Here is a 14,657-nt window from a genome sequence, read left to right as displayed (position 1 = left end):
GGTGATTACATGACCCCGGCACATGGCAGTTGACATAAAAATGCGAACCAGTTGCCATGCGTCTGAATTTTGATGCAACGGTCATAAGTATGAAAAAGAGTCATGTCACTTTTTTTAGTGCTGGTGTAACTTCAAACAGTCACTATCACTAAGCAAACTGTTGTAAGTCGAGGGCTACCTATACTCATAGTATACCTCCATCTCTGACTTATTTTCAGCATCCTTCAATGATTGGGATTGCTTTCTTTCAAAAGCAATTGCTCCTTAAATAGGACATTCTCAATACTATTGAGTTAAAGTTACCAGTTTCATCCTAGTGATGGATTTGATAAATCAAGGGTTGTCCCTGTATAATAAATAAATAAGTGAATAAATAAATAATGCCAAAATGTAAATGTATGTATTAATTTAGCAGTAGGCTCTTACTTTGGGTGCCAGACTGAGTCTTATTAAAGAAAATGCATGTCATGTAATTATAGTTACTGTTATCTTTTGGAAAAAATACTTTGACATCATCTGGGGGAAATGATAAATAGTTTTAAAGGCATTTTATGTATAAATGTACCTCTGATTTAATTAATTTAATGTTAATACACTGCAAGCATTTCCCATCGGGTTTTTAAAATTTTATATTCTTCATTAATAGTCCCGGCATTCTCTCTGCACTCATTAATTTTATTCTTCCAATACATGTTTTCACTTAAGCAGTGACTGTATGGCTTTGTCTCACCGCAGCGATGCTAGCATGTAATCTCTTAATAATTCTAAACTTCAATCCAGTGGATGCTGCTTTTAGATTGACTGTCATTCTGCCTCTCAGAAAATGGGGGAAAAAACAGGCACTTGATCCAAAGAGGCAATTGCTGCAATCAGAGCCTAAGCTATGCGTTCAGTTCCCTAATCAGTCATTAGCTTGAAATGCTAAAAAGAAGTATGGATAACAGAGATATAAAGGATAAAGAGCTAACAGTTCTCCAGATGCTGAACTTTTGTTCCCAGTAGCCTCAGCCAGCATGGCCAGTAGTACTGGTGGCGGGAATTATAGTTCAGAAATACAGAGGTGGGCAGTGGCGCTCCTTCCTTGTTGTACGTCAAGCTCTTTGATTCCTCTGAAGCAATGAATAAATGGTAAATATTATACAATGAATGGTGAATATTATTATTGTCATCTAGAATTTCATCCATGTTACATTCTGGAATTAATCCATTTGGCAGCCAACCCTGGTAGTTATTTGAAATACAGTGAAAGGGAGCAAGGCGGTAATATATGAAAGTTAACCCCTCTCTCTGGTTTTAGCTCCTCTAGCTAAATCAGTGGCAGTCAAAACAAATGCAAATTACCTCCCAGCAGCCTTTTCAAAAATGTACTCAATCTACAGTTCAGATTCTTTTAAGGCAATTTAGAAACCTCATTTTGAAACTTGTCAAAAGTTTTTTTCTTTAAATAGTTTGAGCCTGTATATTAAATTTCTTGGCTTCTTTAAATCAATAGTGATTTCATTTTGAAAAGTAATTACTTATCTGCCATAGTTTACCTTGCACAAGTCCATGTTGACACCTACTTTTTAAGCTGTTCTTTTCCAAATGTATCCTTAAGCTATATATAAATATCATCTCAAAGACTTAGTGTAGAAGTTAGACTTCAAGTGTATATAATTGTCATTATCTCTCAGAGGAGCATCTCGTGCATATTTTTCTGTTACCCAGACCTGTGCAGAGGAAAAATATATAATTATAATAGCAGTGGAATTTCTATTTGGATCTGTGAATAAGAATAATACAAGCTTTCTGTATTTTTATATTTATAATATTTTAATCATTTTGTTTATTGGTGTATATATTTATCATATTAGGAACGGTCCATCTCCCTGCCTTGTATATAATCTGTACAAGTGATTTTAAGTTTCTTCTAGCACTGATGATGTTAGCTAGTTGGGTAATGAAATGTCTGCAAGAAGACAACCAAACTCAGAAAACACAAAGGACTCCACATTTTAAAATTGTATTGCGATTTAAAACATTGTATTAGTACCATCATGGTCGAGCTAATTCTCTGCATCATAGTAGACTAGCTCTGTGCACTAAGCAATGGCTATTGAAGGTTATAATCCATGTAACTCAGTATAGTCAAATAAATTATATTAATGCAAGGTTCAGGGGGGGAGAGAGAGGGAGGGAGAGAGAGAAAGAGAAAGAGAGAGAGAGTGAGAGAGTGTATCATTCTAAGCTCTGCCAGTGAAAGAAGTATTTTTGCTGAGTTTCTAGGGCATGTGGTTCTTTTTGTTTTAAAACCTCCTTTTCCTTAAGAAGCATGGAGGTAAGATATTAGTCATTAGCCACCCAAATTATGCCTTTCCTATAGAAATGAAGAATCCAGTGGATTCTTTGGATCCAGTAAGAGAAGCTTTGCTGCTGCCATTATAATGCCTTGTCTAAAGAAAACGGTAAGTAGGAACCATTTACAGTGGACTTTGTATGGAATTAGGCTGCCAGGATGGAGGGCAGGCATGTCCTACTTGCCTTCCATCCTTCTGAGGTCAGTGAAATGAGGACCCAGATTGTTGAGGGCCATATGCTGACTCTGTAAGCCACTGTAAAGCACTGTGAAGTGGTATATAAGTCTAAGTGCTTATTGCTATTGCTAGGACATGAGAACAAACATTGCTAATATTTAGGAAAGAAAATGGGGCATAGCAATCCTCTTTCTCAATGGTGCAATTATAGCTCAGAAGTATGTCTGTGTGTATGTGTGTGTTTATGTTCCTTATTTCTTCTAGAAACATTATAGGAATAAACAGCGGGATGCTCTCTTAACCTGCTGATACCTTTATCAAAACATTTGGCTGGCCTCTGTTGCAAAGTACTAAAGAAAATGGAAAACAAGCGATTTGGCCAAGATCAGAACCAGAGTGAAGTAGTTTAGATCATGAATTAATCATTTGATTCCCCATTTGATGCTACTACTAAATACCTCTTTCACAGAAGGCAAACCAATTAATTTCTCACATATAACTGGCCCCAAATGGCGTTCCTTCCAATTAATGTGCACCTTCAATATATATTATTTATACATTTCCGTTCATCTAATTCTCTGACTATTTTATTTGAGAAAGTGTTCGTTTCCCTTAACCTTGTCCCCAGAGCAAAAAATAATAACAGTAAATAATAATAATTATATGGGGGGAAAAATCCACTGTTACATCAATCAGGATTGGAACCCTTGGAGCAATACCTTAAAGACTCCCTTGCCATTTGGAAATTTTGAATTTATCAGACCTGAATACCCTAATTTTACACACACAAAAAAGCACACCTTGCACGGAACTGCCTATATCCTTAGGCACTACCTTAATCATTCTTAGGTCCTTAATTAGGACTTGAATTATTAAGTTTTCACCAGTGTTTGATTGTGAATCTAACTGCAGATTACTTATCATCATCATCATCGTATCGTCCCTGGTTTTTATCTTAAGGCCTTGTGTGATCAAGAAGGATTTTAATAATTTGGAGAAAGAGAAATTGCCACCCATTTACTATTAAAGCAGAAGACTACAGACGCTTGCTTGAAATTTTGTCCTTGAGAATTTTTTGAATATTTGTGTCCTGCGCTGTGACACTGTAACTCCTGAAGTACAGCCTGAAGAGATACAGTGGGTGAATGTATGTGTATGTATCTATGATGTGTCAGCAGTTCTGAATGTTGAAGAACAATCTGTTAGTCTGTGAGCTACACCCCTGAGCTACAGGGGCTCTTCTGCTTGTGTCACTGGCCTTCTTGTTGCTCCCTTTTTGCCTTGACTGTCACAGTTGCACCCAGATTTCCTATTGTTTGGGATGAAACACCTGTCAACATAATACAGGTAGTTCTTGACTAAACAACAGTGTCAGGGTTCCAAGTAACACCCCTAACAAAAGAAGACTCCGAGGCTTGAGATTCCTCAAAGTTCCATTTTATTAGAGATGTCATATTGGCACAACTGGGAAACACAAATCTGAAGGTTTCCAGGTTTTCCCCACCCAAAGGAAAGTTCAAGTCCCTGCCCAGCACTCACATGTCCATCATATGGTCCAATCAGACCTCGTCCCAACTGGAGATGCCTCCCAGTCACACCACTCCAGGTGCAGGACAAGGTGTCCTTGACTCTCTGTGAAGGAATGTTATTTTGACTATATATCTCCCGTACTCCATACAATCCCCTCTCCCATTTTCCCACAGACTAAATGTGGCAGGCCTAAAGGCCCAATGCAAAAGATGGCTTCTAGGCCTAACAGAAAGTTCTTTTAGTGACCGTTTAAAGTTACAACGGCACTGATAAAAGTAACTTATGACCGTTTTTCACAGTTACAGCCATTGTAGTCTCCCCGTGGTCACATGATCAAAATTCAGCTGCTTGGCAACTGGTTCATACTTATAACTGTTGCAGCGTCCTCAAGGTCACATGATCACTTTTTGCAACCTGACAAGCAGAATCAATGGGGAAGCCAGATTCACTTAACAACCAAGTTCCTAACTTATCAGCTGCAGTGATTCACTTGACAACTGTGGTAAGAAATGTTCTAAAACAGGGCAAAACTCGTGCAAAAAATTCTCACTTAATGACATAAACTTTGGGCTCAATTGTGGTCATAAGTCGAGGACTACCTGTATTAGATTCAAATCCATGACTGCAATATTGCCTGTACTCTTCCTAGGTCTCTGGCGCCCTTTTTGCTAAGGTGGTATTCATTGCTATTTTATTATACAAAGCAACATTTTCCAACAACCTGGGAAGAAAAGGGGGAAAAAAGTAATATTTTTGTTGGCTTCTTCTAGCCCTGATAATATGGGACTTCTTGACCCATCGACTAGTGATGGGCGAGTGATTTTCTTTCTGCCATGGCAAAAGATGACTATCGCTGGCACTACTGATACTGCAACTGAAGTTACCCATCACCCGATACCAACCGAAGAAGATATCAACTTCATTTTGACAGAAGTGCGCAACTATCTTAACTGTGATGTTGAAGGTAATTTTCAGTAACATTAAAATGTAATTTTATTATAATTATTTTATTTAAAATAATTTTATTCTTAAGGCAGAAGTGTACAACCCGAGACCACAAGAGCACATGATCCCTGCCTCCCAAATTTTTTATCATAATTGTAATTTTTGAGGCAACAAACAAAATATATAACTGAAGAATCACCATGCTAATTGTGCTTCACTTTACATGTGATTCACATTAAAAACATAACTTTCAGAAGTCCCTTTGCATCATGAGTGCCTCCCTTGCCCTAGAAAAAAAAACCATTTTTATCCTTCACCTGTAAGGTAAGCCAGGTCTCCCCACCCCATGCCAAATATTTTTTTGTATAATTCTGCCTACCACAAAACCAGTAAATCTTTCAGTACTGTCGTGGGGATGGCCTAATATACCAATTATTATAGCTGATTTTCCTGCCAAATTCTGCAATTACTTCAATGAAGCTACAATAGTACTTGAACAAATCAACAAGATTTGTTGTAAGTAAGTTGGAAAATAATGCTTTCTTTGGAACTCTACAGTGTTAAATGAGTTCTGCTAATAGGAGGTGCCAATTACACACACAAACACACACAGAGGCAGCAGTTCTGCCCTTTTCTTTATAATACTTGCATAGTATCAATGGAGATATTTCCCTTAACAGTTAGGATCTTCTTCAGGGAATACCTGTCCTATCAGTATTTCTATGAAGGGTAAGCAGCTTTGTTTATGAGTCTAAATCCTGATTTTTCATACCTAAACTCCACAGGACAGCCCTGCCACTGCATTGAATAATCACTGCATGAACCAACTCTGTTTTCTTGTTTAGTCAATCTATTAAGAGCCAGGATTTGCAGCTTTTTATCGTGTCCTTTTTATTCTAAACCAATATGACACAACTTGAAGAATCCAATGTTGCAGGTGACTCTCAAAAGCCTTTAATTTTCAACGTGGCAAAATCTAATTTTAATTGAATTAAGATGTAAATTAAGGTTAGTCCCTATTAACTTTTTGAAATGTGGCCCTATCACATTCCTTAAAAAACCACTTACCTTTCACCTGCCATCCTTTCAATTTTTTAAAAAAAGAATGTCTTTGTTTAAGGAACACACCTTTCTGCTGTGTTTTGAAGTAATTTTTAAAAAATAAAATACATTCTTTCTCCTCCTTCACTCCCTGAATGATATAACTGGTAGAAAACAATTTGCAATGTGTCATTTATTTATTTAACTAGAGATGCGCCCTGAATAAATTTTTAGTCATTGTCTATCTAGAATGAGATTTGATAACTGGGGGACCTGAACAGATTTCATTAATTATCCAGCTTCTTTAAAGTGATTCTCTAAAAAGATTTAGACTCTGACCTGTCCTTTGTAGATTTATACTCATATTCGTAATCCCTTTTCAATTTTTTTTAAAAAAAGACCGAACATTCTAGATTGCTTGTTTGTTCTACCTTGAAATGGATAATTGATAGTTCTGTTATTGTTGTAGCCATTAAAGGAAAATGGCCTACAGGAGGAGGAGGAGGGGAAAAAACCCATTATCATTAGGTACTTCTTGCAAAAATTTATAAAAGAGCTGAGGTTTGTCAGGCAAGGTGGTTGATTCTACTAAGCTACAGCTTGGAGAAATGATTAAGGCAGCATTTGTTTGTTTGTTTGTTTATTTAATTATTTACAAGGCAGTTCTGCAAAAGTAGCCTTCTTGAGCGTTTTAATGCTTTTGAAAGTAACCAACCTGGGCTGTGCACTGTTTTCCTCGTGTGTAATTAGTCGTGTTTATAGATTGTCTGTTAGAGAATTAGCAATTGTGCTGGCCGTATCAACTCACGGCAGACCTGCTTTTTTGCTGCCAAAGACAGTGGCAGGGTTATCAACTTACACAGGCTTGGATGTGTTCCAGCTGTTTAATTATAGTGTCACACATGCTGCTTTTTCTAGTTTCATTAATTTATAAATGTAATATGGTATCTTATTTCAGTGATTAGCACTTCATTTTGGTGGGCTAAACACGCTGGCACACAACATTGATTTCTCAGATTTCTTGTTCTTTCGGGATATTTTTACAAGGCATTATTGATTTTTCTGTTAACACCCTTGTGAAGGTACTGTCCTTAAAACAATCCTCCCCGCATGCACACTCACATACAAAAGCCTGCGTAAGAGTTTTTAGTCCACTGACGGAAGATCACAACAGTAATTTAGACTTCCATATTTTATTTATGAATAAACATTACCAGGGGTGGGTTTCTCGCCTCGTTCCAACCGGTTCGGTTGGAACGGGGCCGGCGGTGTCCTCGTGCATGCGCACAGTGCACGCATGCATACTAGCGCCTGTGCGATACTCCAGCTGCTCCTGGAGGATTGCGCAGGCGCTGTATGCGTTCTGCGCATGCGTGGAAGCGCAGAACTCGTCAAAACCGGGTAAGAAACGCGGGCGGGCGGGTGGATCCTTCGGCGTTCCCGGAAGTTACTTACTTCCGGGTTCGCCGACCAACCGGTTCGCGGGGACCGCCGCAAACCGCCTGAAACCCACCCCTGGACATTACATGGATGATAGAGAGATACGAGAGAAATAGCCTTGTGTGTTTTATGTATTTGAATTATGTGAATGCTTATGTGAGGTCAGAGTTAATTCAGGGTTCCCGAACCTCTGGTCCGTGGACCAACATCGGGCTGTGGCATGCAAGAAACCTGGCCACACAAACAAGCAAATCCCCATCCGTAGGCAGTATACAAAACCACATCCCCTCTAGTCCATGGAAAAAACTCTCTTAACTGAACTGGTCCTGGTGTCCAAAATGTTGGAGCCACTGAGTTAATTCATTCAATGGATTAATAACTCAATAGGAAGCAGGAAAAGAAGATGAATCTCTTTTCACCATAGAGTGTAATGTTGTCACGGTCATATTCTTGAGATGTCAATAATAATAGGATCAAGGCATAGCCCTTTTTTAAGTATTGTGGTACCTTCTGCGGATAAATTTGATCACATTCTGGGTTGGGACAAAGCAAGAACTTGCTTACTGTTGATTGACCTCATGCTCAGCTGGATGGGAGAATTACATAAGATGTATGAATATGTTAATCAAATAGGTCAGTTTTTTGAGAGGACAAAAGAAAAAAAACTGGATGCAGAAGAACCTCTGGTCACGACCATAATTCGTTCCATAACTTTGGTCGCAAACCGATTTGGTCATGACCAGAACCTAATTTTGGAAACTTGGTGCTTACAAAAAAATGGCATGGAAGGGGAAATTGGCCGCAAAAAAAAAAGTGAATTTTTTGATCGGAACCCGATTTGGTAGTGGTCAGAAGTGTTTGTGACCAGAGGTTCTATTGTACTTGCTTTTTATTTGCTATGATAGGGTCTTAGAAAGTGATGGCAGCTGTAGCTGCATGTTTCTTTTTTCTTCTTCTTATGAATATTCAACTTTTCTTCTTCCTTTTCTTGGTTGTAGAAACTATAGTTTGCCATTGTCTACCAAGAAATCAGAAGTGGAAAAGGAAGCACATAAACCTGTGTTTGTTTAAAAACAAACAAACAAGGAATACAAAATAGATGGTCACAATCTTAGGGCATTTCCCATAACCTCTCCCAAAATTGCAGAAGTTCTTGACCAAGCAAGATTTCATTCAATTTGCAATAAAAAAAAATTATGTCTTGCCCCTCCCCGGGGACATTGTGGTCACCAGCTTGCCGCTCAAAAGCCATCTATGGACAGGCAGCAACAGAAATGGCATTAACTGCTTTAAAGTGAGCTTAAGGAATCAACCACAGTAGGTCTGGGACAGCCTCTAATTGTGGATAAGATGAAAGGAGGAGATGAGAAGTCACTCAGTGAATACAACAAAGCAGGGATTTCCTGCATCCAAGCTCACATTTTTTAAAATACTTACCTTCATATTTTTCTCCAACATTCAAAAAGCTTCAAACAGAACTGGGGGGAAAACTCATTAAAAGCACCTTGCTATTTTTCAGATGTGTTTTTGTTTGCTATTAATTTAGAATTTTTTTCATAGGACCAAAGGGAAAAATGATGAAAACACAACTAGAGAAATATAGAAATATAGAAATATAGATATAGATATAGATATAAACAAATTGTATTTTTGGTCCTGGCTCTTTGGGTATAAAATTTGGGTGGGTCCTTGTTTAATATTCTTACGCTTTCCTCTTCAATTTGGATGGTATATTTCTTTCCCTATCCTAAGAAAAACACATTAGTATTTTTTATATTGCTCTGAAATATTAGTAACTAGAAACAACCTAGTTAGAAGTAAGCTATAGAGAAAAATGATGGATGAGCCTTTCTTTCTTTTTGACTTAGTGACATGTGAAAATAAAGTGCTCTAGTGTTATCTCAGTGACCCCTTGAGGTGGTCTACAGGAAGCCAGATAACTTTAGTCCTTAAAAAAAAAATTCAAGGAAGAGAATTTAAAGAGTAAAAACAGCAATTTCAAATTTTTTGACCTTTCTGAACTGCAAAGTGTGCCTGACAAATTCTGCCTCTTCCTGCAAATAGCTTGCAGAGAGTGATGACAGTACTCTTTCCCGAGGTTTTGGCCAAATAGAATAATGAACAATTCCAGACTAGTTCATAAAATTCATCCTATAAGTTCCTGGCCAGGCAGATTGTATTTCCCCCATAGTAAAAATTCACTATTCATCTTTATTTTTCCCTGGAGGCTAAAATGTTTTGTTTATACATTTTGAAAGTGAGTTATAGTCCATGTTTACAAATTCAGAATTTACAATGGTGTTTTCCTAAGTTAGCAACTATTAACTTCTCCATGCAATGTATTTAGTTATTTGAATTATTTAAATACAAATTGTGAAGGAGCTTCTGAGATACTGACTTAAGAGTTCCTGATAATAGTTAGTGATCTTGTATAGATAATACTTGTCTCAAACAATGGGGATACAAACTCAAAACAATAAGTGGAATTCTCAAGGTGTGAATTAGCTAGAATATCCCAAATACTAAAATGTGTCAAGAACTATATGTAAACGTAACAGCCAAATCTTCATTTATAGAGCTATGTGAATGTGAAGTTTGGCATAAGTAAGAGATATGTGTAATTACTAAATAGTAGAGTAAAGCTAAATATGTAATTAATTGCTTAGCCAGAGATGAGTCAAGGTTGAATCATATAAAAATGCCTGTTGTAAGAAAAAATTGTGAAAAATATTAATAAGAATTCCAGATTTTGAGATTTAGGACATCATGGTTTTTGGGGCAGGCTTCAAGTTACCTCACTGGCACTTATTCTTTTTTCCTCAGAAAACTTGTTTCTCAGTTTTATTACCAAACTCTTATAGTTTTGTGTCCCGTTTAAATATTTGTTTAATTGAATCAAAAGACGGAACTGTACTGAATTTGTATCTCTCTTTCACTTTGCCTTTTCTTATTAAAATTCATGGAACTGACACCATTGCTTCTCCAAGATGACATTTTAAAAGTTGCGACTACTTTCTTTCCTAACAGCATTTAAATCATATATTATTTTGAAATCCTTTCCTGAGATGGTGCTTCTGACAAGACTTCTTTTCTCTCTCTTCTGTTTCCCACTACAGTGAGGAGAGGAGATGTTCTGGCAGCATGGAGTGGGATTCGTCCCCTTGTGACAGATCCCAATTCTAAAGACACACAGTCTATATCTCGAAATCATGTGGTGCATGTTAGTGACAGCGGTCTTGTGACTATCGCAGGTACTAGGTTGTTACTTATAATTCTTTTCTTTCTTGTTAGAATTATTTCTTAGTGATATGAAGGAAGCTGGTCAGATACATAACACTAGAAGAAGAGTTGGAAAACCGATGCCCTCTAAATAACATGGATGACAGATCCCATCAGCTTTATCCAGTAAGGGTGTTGTTGGGTTAGGGCTGTACGATAGAAATATTTTGTTCTAAGAGCTTTTTCTTTAAGATTTTAGTCTGTATGTTTTTAAATAGAGGCTTAAGGGATCAATCTTTGTACACTATCTGTATTTGTTGATACTCCCAGGTGGGAAGTGGACAACTTACCGCTCAATGGCCCAGGATACAATTGATGCTGCAGTAAAATCTCATAACCTTCAGGCCGGTCCCTGTAAAACTGTAGGGCTGCTCCTGCAGGGTGCAGAGGGCTGGACCCCTACTCTATATATCCGCCTGGTTCAAGATTATGGACTTGAAAATGAGGTGAGTTTGTTGTTTATTCAGGTTAGTAGAACCACTTAAATCTGCAGAATTCCATGCTGAAGGGTATGGATGGAATGGAACTTTCTTGTCTGCTTGTTTGCCTGTAAAGGCTCTCTCTGAAGTTCCATCCCCTTGAATAGTATGGAATAGAGGCAGGGGAATTATTCACCCCAAATGAGTGGAGGAGGTTTCTATAAACATGATTGTGAACCGTAACATAAATGGAGACCATAGGGAGCAAGTTAAATCCTCCAAGTTGTGACTCTGCCCTGAAATCCCCACTACAGTCAGTTGGGGAGTGCTCTGAGGACAGCAAAGTAATCAAAAGAAATGGGATAAAGAAGAAAGGTGATTGAGAAGGACTATTGTAGAAGGCAAGGAGAGGATGAGACAAACACTTGATGGAAAGATAGTGGCAAAAGATTATGTTAATCAAAATTCTTCATATGTTGCCTTAACAGCTCAGTACAGATCTTATTTCATTGGAAGAAGGGTTCTTTAAAAAAAAGAGAGCATCAAATCTATATATATATATATATAAAAGCCAATTACCACTCATTCATCACGAAATCTCCAGAACTGTAAAGCCTACAAACTTGAAATTTGGCACATATGTTCTGCTTAGCTTCTAGGTGCTCACAAAGAAAGGATTTTTCGAAATGACCATCAGATCATTAGTATTTCTTATACAGTAATTAACACGCTCTGATGTTAAGGAGTTAGAGCTTCTACTCCACTCCCCACCTGAAAAGAACTCTGTTCCAACTGCCGGTTGCCTCACATTCCATTACCTCAGTTCAAACTGGCAGACGTTCCACTCCTTCACTCAGTAGCGGTCTGGGGCTCTTTACAGTACTAAACATTGGTACCTCACCAAAATGTCTACGCTTTTCACCTATGGAACTACTTCTGGACTCAAGGCGATGGGAGCGATATTCCCATACAGTATGTGTTTCAATCACTGACCACCACTGAGCCAACGGATTGGGAACCGAATTTCTCCTGCATAGCCTGATCACATAGTTTCGTCGCGATTTATAGTTATCTATAAATCATGTTATTGACCACTTTTTAAATTTTTAATTATTCATAGACTGAATGTTTATTATTATTCTGGACTTGCTGGCTTTTTGCCTTGGATGCCATCTTGGGTTGGCCTTTGAATCACAGACAAGGGGAGAGCTTTCAAGGATGACTCCTAACAAGATGGAGTTCTCTTCCAAAAGGCCTCAAGTCTCTTAACCTCTTCTCAATTCCACAGGTGGCTCAGCATCTTGCAAATACATTTGGGGACAAGGCTTTTGAAGTGGCAAAACTAGCCCAGGTCACTGGCAAGAGGTGGCCTATCGTTGGGAAGCGTCTTGTCTCAGAGTTTCCATATATCGAGTCAGAGGTACAAAACGCTTTGTGATGCTGCTTCTCTTCCTCCTCCTTTCCTACATTCTTGCTTTTGGTTTTTGAAGGTTCTCTTTCTTGCCCTATTAAAATAGGAAACTTCATTCACCTCATGTAATCACCACAAGAAAAGGCTTTTTGATTCTTACATTAATAGTAAATTCTGAATATTTTACTCTGTCGTGACAGGGTACACCTGAAAGGTACAGATGCAGTACACATGTATACCAGCAGGAAATCAGTCCCCACTAGAATCCTGAACAGCTTGGAGGGTGTGGGGGAGATGCAGATGAAGGAATCAGTAGAATACCCAAAGCAGTGGTGGGTTCCTACCGATTCGGATCGGTTCAGCCCAACTGGTAGTAGTGGTTTGGAGGCCTGGGTCAGTGGAACCAGCAGCGATCCAGGCCTGCCGCGCCCCTGTACTAGTTCTCCCGGTGGTGCCATAGGAACTGCCATCTTGTTTTTTGATTCTGTGCATGCGCAGAACAATTTTAATCACATTGTGCGTGTCCGTGCATGAGCAAACCGGCAGTAGTGACTGCCAGAACCCACCCCTGACCCAAAGGTGTTTTTCCAAAAGGCAACTGGACTTTCTTGATTTTTTTTCTTTTAAAATGTTTTGCTTCTCATCCAAGCAGCTTCTTTGGCAAGAGATAAAAGATTGGAGAAGTTTAGACTAGGGGTCCCCAATTTCCAGGCAATGGCCCAGTACCAGGCTGCAGCCTGTTCAAATCCAGACCTCACAAACAGTGGACAAGGGCATGCGCACTCATGCAGCTCCATTTGCCCGAGTGGAGGGTGAGTGTGTGTGCCTGCGAAGCTCCATTTGTGTGAGCAGCGTGTTCCCATCTACTTGCACAAGTGGAGCTACACACTTGCGTACCCCCACCGCTCACACAGAACCATTCCCTTTCCCCCTTCCCCACCACTGCTGCAAAGCTGAAAAGATTGGGGACCACTGGTTTAGATATTTAAATATGAGGTTAAATCTTCTCCCCCAAACATACATATTTGCTCAACTATAATTCCAGGTAGGTCACCATTGTAGTCCAAGAAGATAAATGGGGAGAGAGGCCTCTTGTAACTGGTGAAAAAATTGGTTAAGTAGCCTGGATGTTCTAGAGTAAAAATGGTAGTAAATAATTTCAACATGGATTGTAATCAGGTTACATTGCATTTCAATCCTTTTGTGTAAGTTTATCAAACCGAAGCAGTTATTCTTTTCAAACCTTTTAGATTGAGTATGCCATCGGTGAATATGCTTGCACTGCAGTGGACATAATTGCTCGTCGCACTCGTTTGGCTTTTCTAAATGTCCAAGCTGCCGATGAAGCCTTACCAAGAATCATTGAGATAATGGGCAAGAAACTGAGATGGAGTGAACAGAAGAAGAAGGTATTGAAAAGGCTCCTGGTTTCATAGTCAGAAAGCTTACAATAATCTTTCCGAGACCTTATTTGGCTTTGGTGGAAAATTTGAATAACTTTCTCAAGGGCTGCATAATGGTTCACGTGTCTGTACAAAGTAAGGGAGGCTCATTTGCAAAACCCTGACTCGGCCATAGTGTCCACTAAATGCTGTGGGCTCCATCAAAGGGACTGTCCATATGTATCACTAGTCACAACTTGGGTTAACAGTCCTTAATGTGAACATTGAACCTCGATCCACTTCTTCTTGCTGTAATATACAGATCAGATCCTTCTATGGCATAGGTGACAAATGATGGTTAAAAAATACTGACAAAGTTATGTGTGAGCTATGCCAATCTCCCATGTCAGCTCTACCACACAGTCTTGTTTTGAGAAATGGGAGACCACACACACACACACAAACACACCCCTTGCAGGAACTGTCTTCTTACCACGAACAGAACACTTGTATCTGTAGAAAAACCAAAGCCCTGTGCAGATATGGTTGAAGTAAGGAAATGAGTGCACAGAAATTACAGGCCAAGTATTCTCCCCCAGAGGTGGGTTTCTACCTGTTCGGCCGAGTAGGTAGTAACTCGGCTGGACACACGCCTGGACTGCTTCTATCGGCGGCGGTGCCATCTTGGTTTTTGCGT

At 38.9% G+C, this 14,657-nt stretch overlaps 1 protein-coding gene across 2 annotated transcripts in view; it reads left to right on the top strand.

The window, feature by feature from the left end:
• GPD2 (glycerol-3-phosphate dehydrogenase 2) overlaps nt 1–14,657 on the top strand; it is a 101,369-nt gene that overhangs the window by 74,188 nt on the left and 12,524 nt on the right. For both annotated transcript variants that reach the window (XM_087710370.1, XM_087710362.1), the window contains exons 9-13: nt 4,814–5,007; nt 10,586–10,720; nt 11,019–11,194; nt 12,456–12,587; nt 13,829–13,987. In XM_087710370.1, the coding sequence (XP_087566496.1) occupies nt 4,814–5,007; nt 10,586–10,720; nt 11,019–11,194; nt 12,456–12,587; nt 13,829–13,987 (796 nt within the window). The remainder of the gene's footprint in view (nt 1–4,813; nt 5,008–10,585; nt 10,721–11,018; nt 11,195–12,455; nt 12,588–13,828; nt 13,988–14,657) is intronic.

Source organism: Thamnophis sirtalis, unplaced genomic scaffold (assembly GCF_051295495.1).
Source record: "Thamnophis sirtalis isolate CommonGarterSnake01/CBP01778 unplaced genomic scaffold, rThaSir2_p1.2 scaffold_1, whole genome shotgun sequence".
NCBI classification, from domain to species: Eukaryota; Metazoa; Chordata; class Lepidosauria; order Squamata; family Natricidae; genus Thamnophis; species Thamnophis sirtalis.
The sequence above is the reverse complement of the archived record's forward strand: the minus strand, read 5'-3'. Positions and strand labels throughout refer to the sequence as shown.